This window comes from Lissotriton vulgaris, chromosome 2_1 (genome assembly GCF_964263255.1).
Source record: "Lissotriton vulgaris chromosome 2_1, aLisVul1.2, whole genome shotgun sequence".
NCBI classification, from domain to species: domain Eukaryota; kingdom Metazoa; phylum Chordata; class Amphibia; order Caudata; family Salamandridae; genus Lissotriton; species Lissotriton vulgaris.
This window is the reverse complement of record NC_141687.1, coordinates 977,603,425-977,621,877: the sequence shown is the minus strand read 5'-3', so window position 1 is coordinate 977,621,877 and position 18,453 is coordinate 977,603,425. Positions and strand designations below refer to the sequence as shown.

At 43.8% G+C, this 18,453-nt stretch overlaps 1 protein-coding gene across 1 annotated transcript in view; it reads right to left on the bottom strand.

The window, feature by feature from the left end:
• Positions 1-18,453, bottom strand: part of CSMD2 (CUB and Sushi multiple domains 2) — a 1,651,801-nt gene that overhangs the window by 654,692 nt on the left and 978,656 nt on the right. Inside the window, exon 7 of the mRNA XM_086956548.1 lies at positions 3,789-3,866. Within this exon, the coding sequence (XP_086812674.1) occupies positions 3,789-3,866 (78 nt within the window). The remainder of the gene's footprint in view (positions 1-3,788; positions 3,867-18,453) is intronic.

Below are 18,453 nucleotides of genomic sequence, written 5' to 3'. Positions count from 1 at the left end.
ACAACAGCTCAGGAAAACTGGGGGAAGGAGATGAGCATTGGTACCAATAATCAAACCTATAGGTGGGAGAAGGGCGTGATGCCATAGAAATGTACAGAGATTGAGGCTAGGGATTGAGGAGCGTGCACTGCGAAAGAGTTGAGTAGTGACATCTCTCAGCTTGCGCTCACTGTAGAACAGATGCTGGTGCTTCCTTGCAGTTAAATGCGGCTGCTGGCATGGAATATGGAGAAGGTGTGACTGATGGCATGGAATGTGGAAGAGGTGTGGGTGCAGCTACGGATTGAGATGCGACTGCTGGCATGGAATGTGGAACAGGTATCCATTCTGCTACTAAATGAGATGTGACTGCTGGCATGGAATGTGGAACAGGTGTCAATCCTTCTACGAACTGAGATGTGACTGCTGGCATGGAATGTGGAAGAGGTGTGGGTGCTGCTACGGATTGAGATGCGACTGCTGGCATGAAATGTGGAACAGGTGTCCATCCTGCTACGAACTGAGATGTGACTGCTGGCATGGAATATGGAAGAGGGGTAGGTGCTGCTACAGATTGAGATGCGACTGCTGGCATGGAATGTGGAACAGGTGTCTATCCTGCTACGAACTGAGATGTGACTGCTGGCATGGACTGTGGAAGAGGTGTGGGTGCTGCTACGGATGAAGATGTGACTGCTTGCATAGAATGTGGAGAAGGTGTCCATCCTGCTACGAACTGAGATGTGACTGCTGGCATGGAATGTGTAAGAGGTGTGGGTGCTGCTACGGATTGAGATGCGACTGCTGGCATGGAATGTGGAACAGGTATCCATTCTGCTAAAAACTGAGATGTGACTGCTGCCATGGAATGTGTAAGGGGTGTGGGTGCTGCTACGGATTGAGATGCGACTGCTGGCATGGAATGTGTAACAGGTGTCTATCCTGCTACGAACTGAGATGTGACTGCTGGCATGGACTCTGGAAGAGGTGTGGGTGCTGCTACGGATTAAGATGTGACTGCTGGCCTGGAATGTGAAAAAGGTGTCCATCCTGCTACGAACTGAGATGTGACTACTGGCATGGAATGTGGAAGAGGTGTTGGTGCTGTCACGGATTGAGATGTGACTGCTTGCATGGAATGTGGAGAAGGTGTCCATCCTGCTACGAACTGAGATGTGACTGCTGGCATGGAATGTGTAAGAGGTGTGGGTGCTGCTACGGATTGAGATGTGACTGCTGGCATGGAATGTGGAACAGGTGTCAATCCTGCTACGAACTGATGTGTGACTGCTGGCATGGAACGTGAAAGAGGTGTGGCTGCTGCTACGGATTGAGATGCGACTGCTGGCATGAAATGTGGAACAGGTTCCCATCCTGCTACGAACTGAGATGTGACTGCTGGCATGGAAGGTGGAAGAGGTGTAGGTGCTGCTACGGATTGAGATGCGACTGCTGGCATGGAATGTGGAACAGGTGTCTATCCTGCTACGAACTGAGATGTGACTGCTGGCATGGACGGTGGAAGAGGTGTGGGTGCTGCTACGAATTAAGATGCGACTGCTGGCCTGGAATGTGAAAAAGGTGTCCATCCTGCTACGAACTGAGATGTGACTACTGGCATGGAATGTGGAAGAGGTGTGGGTGCTGCTACGGATTGAGATGCGACTGCTGGCATGGAATGTGGAACAGGTGTCCACCCTGCTACGTACTGAGATGTGACTGCTGGCATGGAATGTGGAAGAGGTGTGGGTGCTGCTACGGATTGAGATGTGACTGCTGGCATGGAATGTGGAAAAGATGTCCATCCTGCCACAGACTGGGATGTGACTGATGGCATGGAATGTGGAAGAGGTGTGGGTGCTGCTGCGAATTGACATTGTCTGCTGGCACAGAATGTAGAGGAGATGTCAGTGCTGCTATGTAGAGGGGTACAACTACTAGTATGAAATGTGGAAGCAGTGCAAGTAAAGCTATTCTATGAGTAGTAATATGCATCTGCTGGCATGTAATATGAAATGAGATGCAACTGCTGTAATTGAATGTAGGAAATGTGCGGACGCTGCTATGAATTTGACGTGTGGCTGCTGGCATAGAGTGGAGAAGAGATGCATGTGCTGCCATGATGTGAGATATGACAACTTCTGGCATGAAATATGAATGCTAAAATGACTGGTAATGTTGTTTGGGTTGTTTTATACACCAAACATGAAGTGTTGGATATATAGGAGTTAGGTCATGTGATGTGACATTCGATTCACAGCCCGGCATGCACCAAAATGCTTTAAAGCGTCAAAATAATTGTTTTGTTCTGGTAATGCAAAATGTGATGCCCATTCAAGCTCATGACCACACATCATGGACACTACATTAGAACAATCACCATAAGCAGAGTGATAATTGAGTGCAAAGGACAGTGGTTCGCTTCCACATCCAATGCAAGAAAGCATGGATGCACAGGCGTGTGACATGCAAGGAATCCAAGCCGCCCCATCTCACACACATTCTCTTCTTTTCTCTCCCGTTTCTTCCACACCCAACATTGACTCACTTCCTTCTCTGCAACAACATGCAAAATGCACAGCTCTCTGATCAGAGACCTGGTACAGCCGCCGGCATCCCCTCAAGATGCTTCTGGCCAGAAATGCAAGGATGAGGTAGGCAGAGCAGAGAACAGGAGTGTCCAACACATGCAGAGTGGAGCAGGCCTAAATCTGGATAAATCTGGTGTGGCTACTGTCGCTGAATGCCAGTAGGACTTGACCAGTCACATGTGAGCAGGTCTGACAAGCCAGAGCCTCGGCAAAATGCAATCATCCTGTTAAAAGCACCACCATATAGGAAAACGTCTCGATTTCCTCAGTAGCCCACCCAGATCCACTCATGGTAGCTTGTTATCTACATTTCTAGGCAACCAACCCCACTCACAAGCCGTAGAAAGAATTAACACCAACATTTAGCATGGATCCCCTGAAACATAATACAGACCAAGGATTGAACAAGCATGAATATTAGTTATGTTATGATCAAATCTTTCCTTTGAGGTAAAGTGCAAGCCTTGGCTGCAGCAAGCATTGACAACAGCACAATAGACATCATTACAACCAATCTGGGAACCCAGATTCAGGCACAAACTGGAGTTAGCACCCAAATAGGAAATACAGCGTGTGCAGTCATACTGCACTTTCCCTCACACAGACGACTGCGAGTAATACCTGGCAGAAAGTGTGAGGGGGAAATATTTCACATTCTGATTTTTGCAGCTCAGAACTGCAGAAATGAGATATCATTGCATTATCAACCACTCTGGAGTGTAGAACTTGGAATGGTGACCACAGACCACCCTAGTAAAGAACCGGATTTACCAAGTACAATTTTACGTTCCTTAATACCAGGGAATTCAAAATGAGACCCAAAATCATGGGAATTTATGCTTGATTGAGCTTGTTTTTTTGAGGTTGTGGATCTTCCTAATACTGTCACAACATCATTTTTAGGACTAAGCAATTCCTGGTGCTGGATATCACAATCAGAACAAGAAGAAAGAAAAGACAGCAGTTAATCTCATGAAGTTGTCTGATGGAACTTATATTCTTATGCATACCTTGTAATCAACACAATTATACCGAACCCTTGGCTCTAATACAATACATTGTCTTTCAGAAACACCCCCAGATACAGCAGACCTGCATTCTCATCAATGTAATACTCTTTTTAGGATGCAGTCACTCAGCAGTAGAATTCACAGCGTATGATGCTCTCAGGACTGAAACACAGAGGCAATATTCAATAAAAAAAAATATAACACTTACATACTGAAGTCTTCTGGTTGTTGTCTTTGCTGGGCAGAAGTTTCACTCCTCTGGATTTCAGTTCAATTTGCTTCTTGACTAGAGAGATTTGGACAAGGAAAGTGTTAGCCTCTGCTATCTGTTGAGACAGCGATCAATGACCGTAGTGGCAAACCTACAGAATAAAAATCCATCTCCCGTAGTACGTGAGCAATAAACCAAGCACCATCCCATTTCACCCGACAGCTTCCCTGCTCATTCTGTATGGAAGAGCATTGACAAAAGGGAAACCTTGAGCTGTGAAATGAGTTTTCGGAGCCGCACCACTCGGAGGATAGGCAAGCCCTCCCTGAGTTTCTTTCTAGTTTAGACAAGAAGGAAAGAAGATTACCTCAACCTTTCAATTTTCAGTTCCATCCAGTATCTGTATTGTGATTTTTTCATTGTTAGTTAGATCCCTATTCGGAGAAAAATATCAACCAGCTGCCTAGACAGGCTTAAGACACAAATCCACCAATTTCATTGTTTGACTCTCAGTAAATAGGTATTAAAGCTTTCTTAAGCCACTGGCTAATTTTCTCTTTGATGCTGTTGGCTATGTACACAGATTGCTCCGTTAAATGATGTGCGGGCTACATCTGAATTAGGCAGGGATGTCTGCTGTAAACCTCGGAGAAGGTTCTGTGAAACCTGTGGCATTAAATAAATCCATTATCATAGTTTTCTTTCATTCTACTACATAGTAGATTCCAATCTAATAACCATTTCACTTCATTCATTTACAATTGTGCCTAAATCAGATGTACACACCTTGCAACAGTCCTTATTATGAAGTCTTTTAACTAGAATAATTGTGAATCTTCATTTAATAGGACTAATTTGTCTATTCAATTTCTTACAATTTGTAATATCTTAAGACAAGGATCATCAGGGCGTGTTTTTGATCCTTACTGTCCATATTGGGATTGTGCAGAAACACCACAGATTTCCACTGTTATATAGGATTAGGAGTATTTCCGATACCCAGGAAAAACAGTAACTATGGTATTTTTTCCTCAAGATTGGAAGGGTGGGGGAAAAAGTGAGCCATTTACTCATGCACTCTTAAATGAGCACTATTACATTTGTCACACGTGCCTATCGCAGTTGACTGGTTCCTCACTTGAGCAAGCATGGATGCAATGAAATACTATAACAACATCCAGCTTGATTAATAGGTTTGTGTTGCAGAATTTAAATTTTCAGGGGAGGAAGGCTTGCCCTGAAGAAGCAAAAAGGCATAATGATTACAACAATTCCATCCATTACTCAGGTTTCCTCTAAGGTGCATCAGACACACGTCATCTATGTAAACCTGTTATATTGAATATCCCCCTCAAACACCATAGCAACAGGACATTTCTAACAATACAGCAAAATATTTGAAGTCGTTCATTTGCAGAACGCAGGTAGAAAGATACATTTGTTTATGGAACGCGTTGTCTTTCTTTGTTGAAATGTCATGCACTGTAAATTATAAATTATTCATGATATCTTGAAACTGCTGCAGCAATGAAATATTTAAAGGATACAAAACAAATAACCAGGATTGAATGACAATATGCAGCATTATATATTAATTCAAATTATTAGGTAGTACGGAACCCGTGAGAGAGAGAGAGAGAGAGAGAGAGAGAGAGAGAGAGAGACAAGCGGGGATCAAGTCTCAGGAGAAATTAAAGCAAAAAAGCAAATTTGTATTGGAATGCTTTTATTTGAAAACAACGATTATTGATTACTCTAATATGGCACTACCCTCTGCTGTGGTCCCCTGGCACATAGGCTTTATTGAATAAGTATATTTGATCAAATGTGTCCATGCATTCCTGCATTTTAAAGATGAGCATTTCCCAGTTAAGAATTGATGCTAAAATTGTGGAATTTTGATTGACATAATTTCAGGGTGGTATAGCCTCATAGGGAAAAGGGACAAACAGTGCAATTTTTAATCTAGGTCCTATAATAGTTGCAACATTCCAGAATATACATTCATGAACATTAGACCTCACACTTCCTGAATGATCTAAAAATTATATTCACAGAATAAAAGTGTAACACACCCATACATTACTAAAGTTGCATGAAAATGAACCGTCAAAATGTCATTAGCTGCTTTCTATACATTTTTATTATGTCCATACGGACAGCTTGCTCTCCAGTAAAACTATTAGGGATGTTTTAGAGAGCAATAACAACATAAAAAGATTGTTAATATTAAATAAATGTTACAGTAGAAATTAAGTGCTTCTAAATCAGCACCTCCTTTTTTTGAAGCCTTCTTGCTCTCAAAGATTTTCATGTTTTGGTACATATTTTAGGTCTGCTGAAGGTTATAAGCATGTTCAAAATGTCTTTGTAATAGTTATTCAACTGTTTTTTAACACAAAAAGTGTCTCTCGTTTTTACTTGCCAGACAGTAATCATACATCAAACTGCAAACTGTTTTAAATCTATACTCGATCTAAATTATGTATGTTTTCAGAACTTTTGACAACCAGAAATTCACATTTTTAAGATGTACCATTTAAAATACTTTTTAAAAGAGTATTCACCTAAAATGTTGCTGTTTTCTCAACATTTCTTCATTTTCTCAGTAGTACTAGTAACATATCTATACATTTGAAGTTCTTTCCAGGAGATGACTGAAGAGAAATATTTTGGTCAGGAGCAGAATTTTTAATTTGCACTGTCTGGTCTGTTAACATAGTGCCCAGACTTATTAATTAAAATTGTCTTCCTAAGAACCGATGAGGAATCATCTGCTTGCCCTGGATTGTAAATTAGGATAGATAAAGCCAAAAAGGCTGGGGTTTAAATTTAAATCTTTTATAATTTTCTTGATTTATTTTTGTTTTTTTTATTCACTTTGAGCAGTGCCAAAATGTCAGGTTACATTACTTTCAGGTTGACTGATAACACTAGTAAATGTTTGCAGTAATTGTTCATGTGGAGTTCACTTTGGATTACTGTTGCACCGTAATCAATTAGAAAACAGATTTAAAATAAAGGTTGAAATGTTTTTGACTGAAATGTCACGTTTGTGGTCTGAGGAATGTGACCCCAGTGTTTTGACCCCAAAATATTTGTTGGATTTGCACAGCTATTCTGATTTAATTTGCTTAATTGAAAGCAACTTGTTTGACATTTTTGGGCGAAGGTGGGTTAAAAGTGTATAATGAGCTATTGGGTCAAACCTGCACCCATTGATGTGAGAATAATCCGCAAGGCCTTATAGACGGTCCACCTCTTCTGAATGATTCCAGGGGATCAGGTTTTGCCGCCACCTACCCTGGCGTCAATCCATTTCTATTCTACATACCAACGACATAGTCAAACTTCACTGGAAATGTAAATGTAAATGTGTGTGTCTTGTAAAGCGCACTGCTACCCGGAGGCGTCCTGGCGCTATAGACCGCTGGGGAACCTGTCCTGGCTTTCCCTGTGAGATGTTCCCTCCTGGGTATCTCCAAGGTGAAACCAGGCATCCCCGGCGTTTGTCGGGGGCCGTTGTGGAGATGAGGCAAGCTAATGCCCAGAGTTGCTGAGTGTGATCCCTGGTAAGAATAGGCACCGAGGCGAGAATTATCGAGTCCGCTGACCCTGGTTCACGACCCTGCCACGTTGGGAATTGAAACCTGGTCCCGGGCCGTCCTCTGCTCCCGGGTCTGCCGCCTCTAACCAGTGAGCCACACCACACCAAATGGTAAGTTATTCAAGAAAAGTCGTTTGAGAAATTGGCATTAACACTACATTTGTAATAGAGGTAGGTCAGTATCCTAAGCCGGAGCCACGAGAACATAAAAATAAGACCGTAAACCATGAAAACATAACTTGAGCTATTGATCCAGGATTGTGGGGTCGTGCTCCGCCTGTCAAAAGTGCTTAACCGTCTTGTCAGGGGTTGTAGGTATTATGTAAATGCAATTACCATACAATCAAATATGATGACATTTTTAAATTCAGAATGGCCAAATAAGCAGAAAAACTCACAATCAGTTAAACTATAATAATCACAAATCTATTGTATGCGATATAACAGTGCACTACTTCAGAGCACAAGCAAGGCCACAAGACAACCACGTTGGGCTCCACGTACCCATCCATCATCAATGTGAAGGTTTTATAATTATGCACTGTCAGCAATGTGGCAGCATAATTTCACTGATTTCAAAGTGCATCTCTGTCAGCATTGTGCAAATCATAACCTTTGGAGTCCCTTTGAGTCCCGGGCGCCTCTGTGGGCACAGTGAGTGGGGGTCGTTTTTAGTGTTGCGCGGAGATCTGCCAGAAACGGACAAGACCTGCAATTGGCAGCTATGGCTATCACAGAGGCATAAGCTGACAACCCCCAAAATGTAAGCTGGCAAACAGGAACAATAGTTGCAGTCTGCTGACACTGATTGGATTAGATGAGAAGAGATGTCTTCTGACAACATTCAGGGAGATATCAGATTTGTAGACCTGGAAACTGTCGCTCCTGCTGGGCATATATCTCCAAGATGGAAGTGCTTGAGCACAATGTGGGTTTTAGATTTTCCTTCGGATAGAGCCAGTGAGATGCAGAGAAGCAAGACTATGAAGGGAGACTGCACATAACACCAGCCCGGGCAGAGAGGACGCTTCCTTAACGAGTAGAACCTTGTGTCTGCTGTCAGCTTCTATCATATTGTGAATCTGTTCCTTGATTTATGCCAGTTCTGCGACTGGTTCTACTTTAAATACGAGATAGTTCGACTGCATTATACATTTACAAAGGTTCTCCGGTACTCTGGGGATCCTCGACAGTGCACACTTCCACAGACATCATTTCACCAAACTCAAACCGGAGTGAGAAGTGGCCTCAGATGCCTCAGAAGAGGAATGCCGGGATGAATGACCTGATAACGTCACAAGATGATGCATCGTGAAGTATTTGGCCTTCACAAATTCACTCAAAATGTATAGTAAATCCTAAAGTTAGAGATTGTGCAAAATTCGGGGACTTGGCTTCTCCACTTGTTCACACAATTGAGTGAAAAACTACAAAGTATAAACTTCATTAAATGTCTCCCTTTAAAAAACATCAAACGAGGAAGGAAAAAAACACCTACTATATTTTACATCAGAACCCCTCCCCTTCATAGTTGCACACACATGCGCACGCACAAATTACAAGGTTTACCCAATTCAAATGCCTTCCCTTTGCACCTCTGTTATTGTCACAGAAACAATTAAAAGGTAGGAACATAAGCTAGAAAAGGAGGAATTGGGGTAACTCATGAAACTTCTGATGCCCCTGATGACATGACCGTCAGCTCTTGGGAAATAGCGTAGTACCATAAATAACCCATATCTTAGCTCCTGTGGGTGCACGTGGCCCAGAAGATGCCTTATCTGGACGCTGAGATCCAAGAACAAATCGCAGTAGCAATTGTGACTTTTAGAGACCCCTAAATGCCATGCTTACCTACTGGTATGACGTTCAAGGCAACCAACAATCAAGCCACTATGACCGCTATGACTAGGACCATGAATGGAGGGACATGTGTATTATACATTTTGCATGAGGGTACCAAGGGGAAAATACAAGTTATAACATTCTTGCATCTTGCTTTAAAACAAGAAGATAAAAACACGTTTTCACCAGTTCTAGAGTATTACATATATTAAATGACGTTTTGAGGCAAAAAGATATTGCATAGTCAATCAGACAGTTCTCTGAGGTGAGATCCTTCATACTTGGCTTGAGTTGCCGCTCCAATAGGATTTCCACTGTTGGCGGCCTTTAGTAATGGCACAGATAAGGGCAGGACCCAACGTTTTTCTTAGGATTCCACTGCAGTTAATGCCACGTGCTGGTGTTGCTGAATACCAATACTGCATAGGCCTGGTTCCGCCTAATGCCCCTTTCTTCCTGCACGCTACCCTTCCTTTCTCTTTATACCACTCTTTTATGTTTCTTGTCATACCTGTATTCTCCCTTTTTCACTGTTTTTCTAGCCTTGTCTTCCTTCTTATTACCTTTTGTGCTTTTCTCTCTCTTGATCTGGGCCAAAGTTTGATGATAAATAATAATTCCTGATCACCAAATAAAGTGTGTGGGTGCTCACCACTTGCAACAAACAGTCCAATTTACAGACTGGAAACACTAGCAGGGCATGGGCAAGGACAATGATAAGTTCCAAATGGTTTTAAAATGTTATATTTGGTGACATTATGCCATACCCATAAAAAAGGTTTAATTATGATGCAACAACTTAGAGTGTGTCTTTATGCTGCAAATCCAATCCAATAGGTCTTGCCTTGTTCAAAAGTGATGTTTTGTATTACAAGTATATGCCCTAAAATAAAAAAGAAAACGAAAATATGCTGCCACTTAAATGTGGCCACCATATGTTTGCAATATATGTTTTCTGACGTTACTTTAGGGTAATAAATGCACACCGGTTAACTGCAGTGGTGTGGCAGCCCAGCTCCCTCTTACCCTGTGAATCGGGGGGACCTTTTTAGAATTCTGAGATATATATATGTGGGATGCTGCCTTTGAATTAAGGCACGTTGTTGGTGGGGTCCATTTGCGGGCTTGAAAAAGGACAGAAATTAGTGCAACCATCAGCAGTTTAATTTCGGGACTTCGATATTCATGATGTTCTGGGACATTGGACCCGCCCATCTGGGGGTGTATTGAGAGAATTAATGGTCGGAGAACCGAGCAGGCATTTGTGATAGCGAATGCCTCAGAGAAAGAAGGATTTTGCCTTCAAAACGCGTCAGGCTTATTGTGTCTGCAGCTGTCAAATTGTGCCCACCTGCATCATCTTGCCTGCACTGCTTATTAAAGGCCTGCAACCTTTAGTCTAGCATTCGGGTGCAGCTCAATTCTTGGGTATGGCAAACGAGCATTCACTTTGTGGCCGCGCCCCTCTGTCGAGATGCACCACCCCATGAACCAGGGGGCCACGTGGCTGGATATATGCCAAGTCGTTCATGTGGGATGCTGACTTTGGATTAAGGTACAGTGTTGGTGGGGGCCCCTTTTGCGGGCTTGAAAAGGACAGAAATTAGTGCAACCATCAGCGTTTAATTTCGGGACTACTCTGATGCTCTGGGACATTGGACACGCCCATCTGAGGGCGTATTGAGAGCATTAATGGTCAGAGAACCGAGCACTCATGTGTGACGTCGAATGCCTCTGAGGAAGAAGGATTTTGCTTTCGAAATGTGTCAGGCTTATCGTGTCTGCAGCTGTCAAATTGTGCCCACCTGCATCATCTTGCCTGTACTGCTTATTAAAGGCCTGCAACCTTTAGTCTAGTACTTAAGTGCAGCTCAATTCTTGGGTACGGTAAACAAGCGTTCATTCTTGGGGGTGGCCCGCCGTCGAGTTGCACCACCCCACGAACCAATGGGCCATGTTGCTGGATATATGCCAAGTCGTTCATGTGGGATGCTGACTTTGGATTAATGCATGTTGTTGGTAGGGGCCCATTTGCGGGCTTGAAAAGGACAGAAATTAGTGCAACCATCAGCGGTTTAATTTCAGGACTACGATATCCATGATGCTCTGGGACATTGGACCCGCCCATCTGGGGGCGTATTGAGAGCATTAATGGTCAGAGAACCGAGGACTCATTTGTGACTGCGAATGCCTCTGAGGAAGAAGGGTTTTGCCTTCGCTCTGCGTCAACCCTCTGCGGGACCCCCACCCCCCTTGAACATCCTTAATGACTGGAACCCAATCTCCACTGAGGACACCATCCGCCTTATGAACTCCATCCACTCAGGATCCCCCACAGACCCATGCCCTCACCACATCTTTAATAAAGTAGACTCCATTATAGCACCGCACCTCCGAGACGTCATCAACTGCTCCCTCAACTCCGCCACCTTCCCGGAAAGTTGGAAACACGCCGAACTCAGCGCCCTTCTGAAGAAACCCACAGCTGACCCCACCGAACTCAAAAACTACCGCCCTATCTCGCTCCTCCCATTTCCGGCCAAAGTCATCGAGAAAGCTGTCAACAACCAGCTCGCCGCCTTCCTCGAAACCAACAAATCCCTCGACTCCTCACAGTCCAGCTTCCGAGCCAAACACAGCACTGAGACCACCCTCATCGCAGCTACAGATGACATTCGAACCCTGCTAGACAACGGAGACACAGTCGCCCTCATCCTCCTCGACCTCTCCGCAGCCTTCGACACAGTCTGTCATAGCACCCTGATACAACGCCTCAGAAACATCGGAATACAGGGAAATGCACTGGATGGATCCCCTCGTTCCTCACCGGAAGGACCCAGAGAGTCCGCCTCCCACCATTCAAATCAGAAGCTACCGAAGTCATCTGCGGCGTGCCACAAGGATCCTCACTCAGTCCCACTCTCTTCAATGTATACATGAGCCCCCTTGCGGCCATCGCACGCCAACATAACCTCAACATCATCTCATACGCTGACGACACTCAACTGATCCTCTCACTCACCAAAGACCCTAACACCGCCAAAACCAACCTATACGAAGGAATGAAAGAAGTAGCCGAGTGGATGAAGTACAGCCGTCTTAAACTTAATTCTGACAAAACTGAAGTCCTCATCCTTGGCACCTCCCCCTCCGCCTGGGATGACTCTTGGTGGCCAGAGGCCCTTGGAAAAGCACCCATCCCGACGGACCACGCACGGAACTTAGGTGTCATCCTGGACTCCTCTCTCTCTATGAACAGACAAGTCAACGCCGTCTCATCTTCTTGCTTCAATATTCTTCGCATGCTCAAAAAAACATTTCGCTGGATCCCCACCGAAACTAGAAAAACGGTCACCCACGCACTGGTCACGAGCCGCCTGGACTACGGAAACACCCTATACGCCGGTACCACCGCTAAACTCCAGAAAAAACTCCAACGCATCAAGAACGCCTCAGCCAGACTCATACTAGACATCCCGCGTAAAGATCACATCTCTGGACACCTGAAAAACCTCCACTGGCTCCCCGTTAACAAGAGGATTACGTTCCGCCTCCTTACCCACGCACACAAAGCACTCTACGAACTTGGACCCGAATGCCTCAACTCACGACTTTCCTTCTACACCCCCCCCCCCGCCACCTACGATCCTCCAACCAAGCCCTTGCAACTGTACCTCGCATCAACAAAACCACCATGGGAGGCAGATCCTTCTCCTACCTGGCAGCTAAAACCTGGAACTCACTTCCCACTCACCTTCGTCTCACTCAGAACCACCTTACATTCAGAAAGCAACTTAAAACCTGGATATTCGACAAGTATTTCCCCACCCTTCCTCAAGCGCCTTGAGACCCTCTGGGTATGTAGCGCGCTATATAAATTACCTGACTTGACTTGACTTGCATCATCTTGCCCGTACTGCTTATTAAAGGCCTGCCACCTTTAGTGTAGCATTCAAGTGCAGCTCAGTTCTTGGGTCTGGCAAATGAGCATTCATTCTTGGTGGCGGCCCGCCTTCGAGTTGCACCACCCCACGAACCAGGGGGCCACGCGGCTGGATATATGCCAAGCCGTTCATGTGGGAGGCTGACTTTAGATTAAGGCACGTTGTTGGTGGGGGCCCATTTGCGGGCTTGAAAAGGTCAGAAATTAGTGCAACCATCAGCGGATTCATTTCGGGACTACGATATCCATGATGCTCTGGGACATTAGACCCGCCCATCTGGGAGCGTATTGAGAGCATTAATGGTCAGAGAACCGAGCACGCATCTGTGACCGCGAATGCCCCTGAGGAGGAAGGCTTTTGACTTCAAAATGTGTCAGGCTTATCGTGTCTGCAGCTGTCAAATTGTGCCCACCTGCATCATCTTGCCTATACTGCTTATTAAAGGCCTGCCACCTTTAGTTTAGCACTCGAGTGCAGCTCAATTCTTGGGTACGGCAAACAAGCATTCGCCGGCGAGTTGCACCACCCCGCGAACCAGGGGGCCAAGCGGCTGAAAATATGCCAAGCAGTTCATGTGGGATGCTGACTTTGGATTAACAAAAGAACAAAAAGAATTGCCAGTGCTGATGTGAATACTATTTAAACAACTAATGTCCAAACCTGAACTCAAAAAATATAAGAACGGGGTGCACTATTTAATAGTTTTTTATTTTAAACAAAATTTAAACCAAGCAAAAGATTTTCAATGTTTTCATTTACACAGGGACGTATTTACAAAAGGACACAAAAAGCTACAAAAAGCTAAGATCGTGATTTGGAGAACCATCAGTCATACAGAATTTCATACATATCACATCCATTCGAGACACAATCATACCATTCAGGAACAAAGGGAAATATACAACACGATTAAAAATCTATACACCAAGATATACTACAAAATCAAACAATAGGCCACTGTCTGCGAAGACTTTTTTTCAACAACAGATGACAGAACAGATCGTTGTGTATTGTACAATCCTATACAAATTAACAAACAGAAAAACTTCCTAGTAATAGAACACAGTATTGTACTAGCGGCCAAGAAAAAACAAATCAGCTCTTGTCGCTCTGGCAGACACGTTGTGGCTATGGGCCTACGCGTTTCGAATCCCGCTGGTTTGAGAGGGATTCTCCTCAGGGCCTTCTGTAGTATCAAAGGAAACTACGCAGTTTATACACTGTAGCGGGGGGTGATGACGAGGTCTTGATGTCTGGTGTCCTTGCATAAAGAACCGGCAGTGAAGAACAAAGGACGAAGTTCCTTCAATATTGTGACCTGGCCTTGAAGTTTCAAGGTGGATTTGTCGACCGTTCTGAACCAATCCAGCGCGGCGCGTTTGAGGAGATTTACTAAATTCTTCACAACGAAGGAACGCTCCAAGTTTCTGGAGAAGCTGAAAGATCCGCCTAGTATATCAATCGAGCTTTCTACTATTGATAATTCCAACACGTTCAGAAGAATTTTAACTCTCAGCGGTTTAATTTCGGGACTACGATATCCATGATGCTCTTCCACATTGGACCCGCCCTTCTGGGGGCGTATTGAGAGCATTAATGGTCGGAGAACTGAGCACGCATTTGTGACCGCGAATGCCTCTGAGGAAGAAGGATTTTGCCTTCGAAACACATCAGGCTTATCATGTCTGCAGCTGTCAAATTGTGCCCACCTGCATCATCTTGCATCCTGCATCATCTTGCCTTTACTGCTTATTAAAGACCTGCCACCTTTAGTCTAGCATTTGAGTATGACAAACGAGCATATATATATGTGATCAAGGGTACTTGCTACCCGAAACGCGTCATGCTGATTTAAAAGGGATAAAAAATCTACCTGCTGAATTCCACACTGCCTGGTGGTCCGTTGCTTCTGTTTTGCCTATGGGAAAGGACAGAAGTATCTGTATATATATATATATATATATATATATATATATATATATTTATATATATATATATATATATATATATATATATATTGACGCTCTTAGGGAAAGGCAAGGTGTAAAGTCTGGGCTGGACTGTCGTTTGTTTTGCCCTTTCAATGCGTGCACTCTCCAAATCAAGGCAGCCTGTTTCCGGCGTGAGGAAATCTGACATTTGGCACTGGCTTCACGACCCTGGGGCTCACTGGAGGGCCTAAAAGAAAAATACTGAGAAAATTATGGCACAAAAAACAAAGTTGTAAATGGGACCGACTGAAGGGAAGATATTGTGGACTGCCGATCCCAGCATGCTACTCATTGGAGAGTGCACGCATTGAAAGGGCAAAACAAACGACAGTCCAGCCCAGACTTTACACCTTGCCTTTCCCTAAGAATAAGGTGCAGGTGTGCACCGAAACGCGTCAGGGACTACAAATGGCGGGTTCGTATTGCCACTGCAACATTAATAAAAGTTTGTTCAACTTTTCTTCACGGAGTGCGTTTTTCAAAGCTTGGAGGCTTCGGAATAATATATATATATATACGCGGAACCCCCAAACACCACTTCCGAGTCAGACGGGAGTCAGACCGGCGAGGAAACATAGGAGACGGACCACCAGATGCGCTTCACAGGATCTTTATTGCAGGAAAGCCGGTAGGCAAGAGGGCACTACGCGTTTCGGGCTTAAAAAGCCCTTGTTCACATGCAAGTGAGCCAGTTAGAGTTTTTTAATTTTATAATGCAGTGCACACCCAATCAGCCCGCCCAGTCACGTGATGTCAAAATTTTACAGAAATGAAAGACATACTGCTTCTGTCTTAAGGAGTGTGGTGCTACATTTCGCATTACATTTAACATTTCATTTTTATATTTCGCAAGTAATGTGTAATTCAAATTTAGACAAACACTATAAATACAATGAAATGTCATTTTATGCAAAAAGTGCAACATAGTTCCACAAGTATTATTTGAGATGGTTTCATATAATTAATTCCAGGATAAATCCATTTAGAAAAAACCATAAAATATCCACATAATGTATTGACGGTGACTGGAGGAATTGAGGCTGATTATAAGTGCAAATATATACAAATTAGACTGGTTCCAAGCCTGCGTCAAGTGGAGTGTATTAAAGTGCATAGGGAAGTAAGGGGAATGGGGATAAAGTGCTAAATCCACATATTGCAAAGTATCCTGTGCATATATATATATATATATATATATATATATATATATATATATATATATATATATATATATATATATATATATATATATATATATATATATATATATATATATATATATATATATATATATGTCGATTTTCGATCAGGATCTGCATTAAGGCAGATCATACAGTTTGCAACAAGTGTATTTTGCGGTTTGCACGATATGAGCATATTTGCACACTTAGGTCTACAGGCAACAAGCAGGCAGTGGGTACTGAATAGGAATGCTTTTAACCTGAGTTTTAAACTTCCTCGTTTTCTGCATCATGATTTTAATTATTTAACTGACTAATTTCAATTATGTTTTTCAAATATATATTTCAGGATTTAACTCAGTATTTGATGGACATATACTTATTTGTACTGTGGGAAAACGGCCTGTTTATCACAAATGCCGACCTTATATTCATTATTTGCACACTTGCAGACCATAAGTCTAAGGGGATTTCCCTAGAACGTTTTGTATTTTCCTCCTGGTTTTCGCTGATTCTGTTTTAGTGACCTTAGGCCTCTGGACACTTTTTCAAAGTAATGCGGTGTGAAAGTGCATGAGCCCTACTCATGCTAGGAGGTGGTGCTTACTTCACTTGTTTATGAGTTGTACCTTTGAGTGCCCTTTAAAGAGATGCACCATATACCCAGGGCAGGTACAGCACTGGCTGATAGTGGGGAGAAACGCTGATTGTGCCACCCACCAGAATAGCCTGTTAAACATGTGTCAGGCCTGCCATGTGGGGGTACAGTTGTGCTCATGCTTAGGTTGGCATTGCTCACTCATTAGTCAACCCTGAGTTGGCATTCCACTACCACAAGAGACCCCTAGGGTAAGCCCTGAGGGGCGTAGCAAGTTGTAGGTGAAAGACAGGGCAGGTACACATGAGTATTCCATGCCCAGGTAGTAAAGAACGCCCATGTGGGTTTTCCCTACCTAGAATGACTACTCTTCCCATGGGACACCACAGGGTTTTGCTGATTCTTTGCTTGTGGCCTTAGCGCTCTGGGCACCTTCCCACTGTAAATGCAGTTTGAAAGTGCGCACACCTTTCCCACACATGTTAGGAAGTGGTGCTTACCTGATTGTTTTTGAACAAGCCTGTCTCAAACCTGCCATTGCAGGCCTGTGTATGCACATTTACATGTATGATGTCTTTAAAACATGTCTTAAACCTGCCATTGAAGGCCTGTGTGTGTGCACATGCACCCATGATGTTTTTAAACACATTTCACCTATGATGTTTTTAAGCATGTGTCAAGCCTGCCATTTCAGGCCTGTGTGTGCATAATAGCACTTATGCTCAGGGTGGCCTTTCTAAAGCATTGGCTATTCTTGAGGGGAATTTTCACTACCACTAGAGCACCCTTGGAGTATGTCTTAAGGGCAAAGCTAGTAGTAGTTGAAAGGCAGTCCAGGTACACGTGTTGTCCCTGCCCAGGTAGTGAAGAATACCCATGTGTGTTTTCACTACCTATGAGGTTTGATCTTCCCATAGGTTAAGATGGGGGAATGATTGAAATTGCTTCAGGCTGCAATAGCCATTTGCAGTGGGCAGGATCATAATGTTTCCTTGGTTTCACAATGACAAATACTCTCCTGTGGTAAAGATGGATTTTTCATTGGTAGCTTAGAAATACACTTCTAAAAAGTTTGTCAACCACTCTGGAATTTTACCCATGGGATGTGGAGCAGAAGCGGCTGAGAGCGGTAGTCATTCAATCAAAGGATTCCACAATGTGCCTTCTGGCACCAACCCAGTTCTGCAAAGCACAGGGATGGGAGGGTCACGCAGTCCCTTGACCCTCTTCTGACAACTCTCTGTAGCGTTCCACAGCCCAGTCATTACTCTCACCACTCAGGTCCGATCTGGGCAATACTACCTGGCAACACAAAGTCGTTGGGCCGGGTGAGAAGAGGACAGTTGCTCCACAGCACTGAGCACAAAGGAGCAATCGATGAATGGGGGTGAAGCAGGGGAGCCTCGCAGAAAAAGGAGGCACCTTGTCAAACACACACCGATCAATGTACTACCCGGGCAATCCGGGCACCATGGAACACGAATCCACTCCTCTGC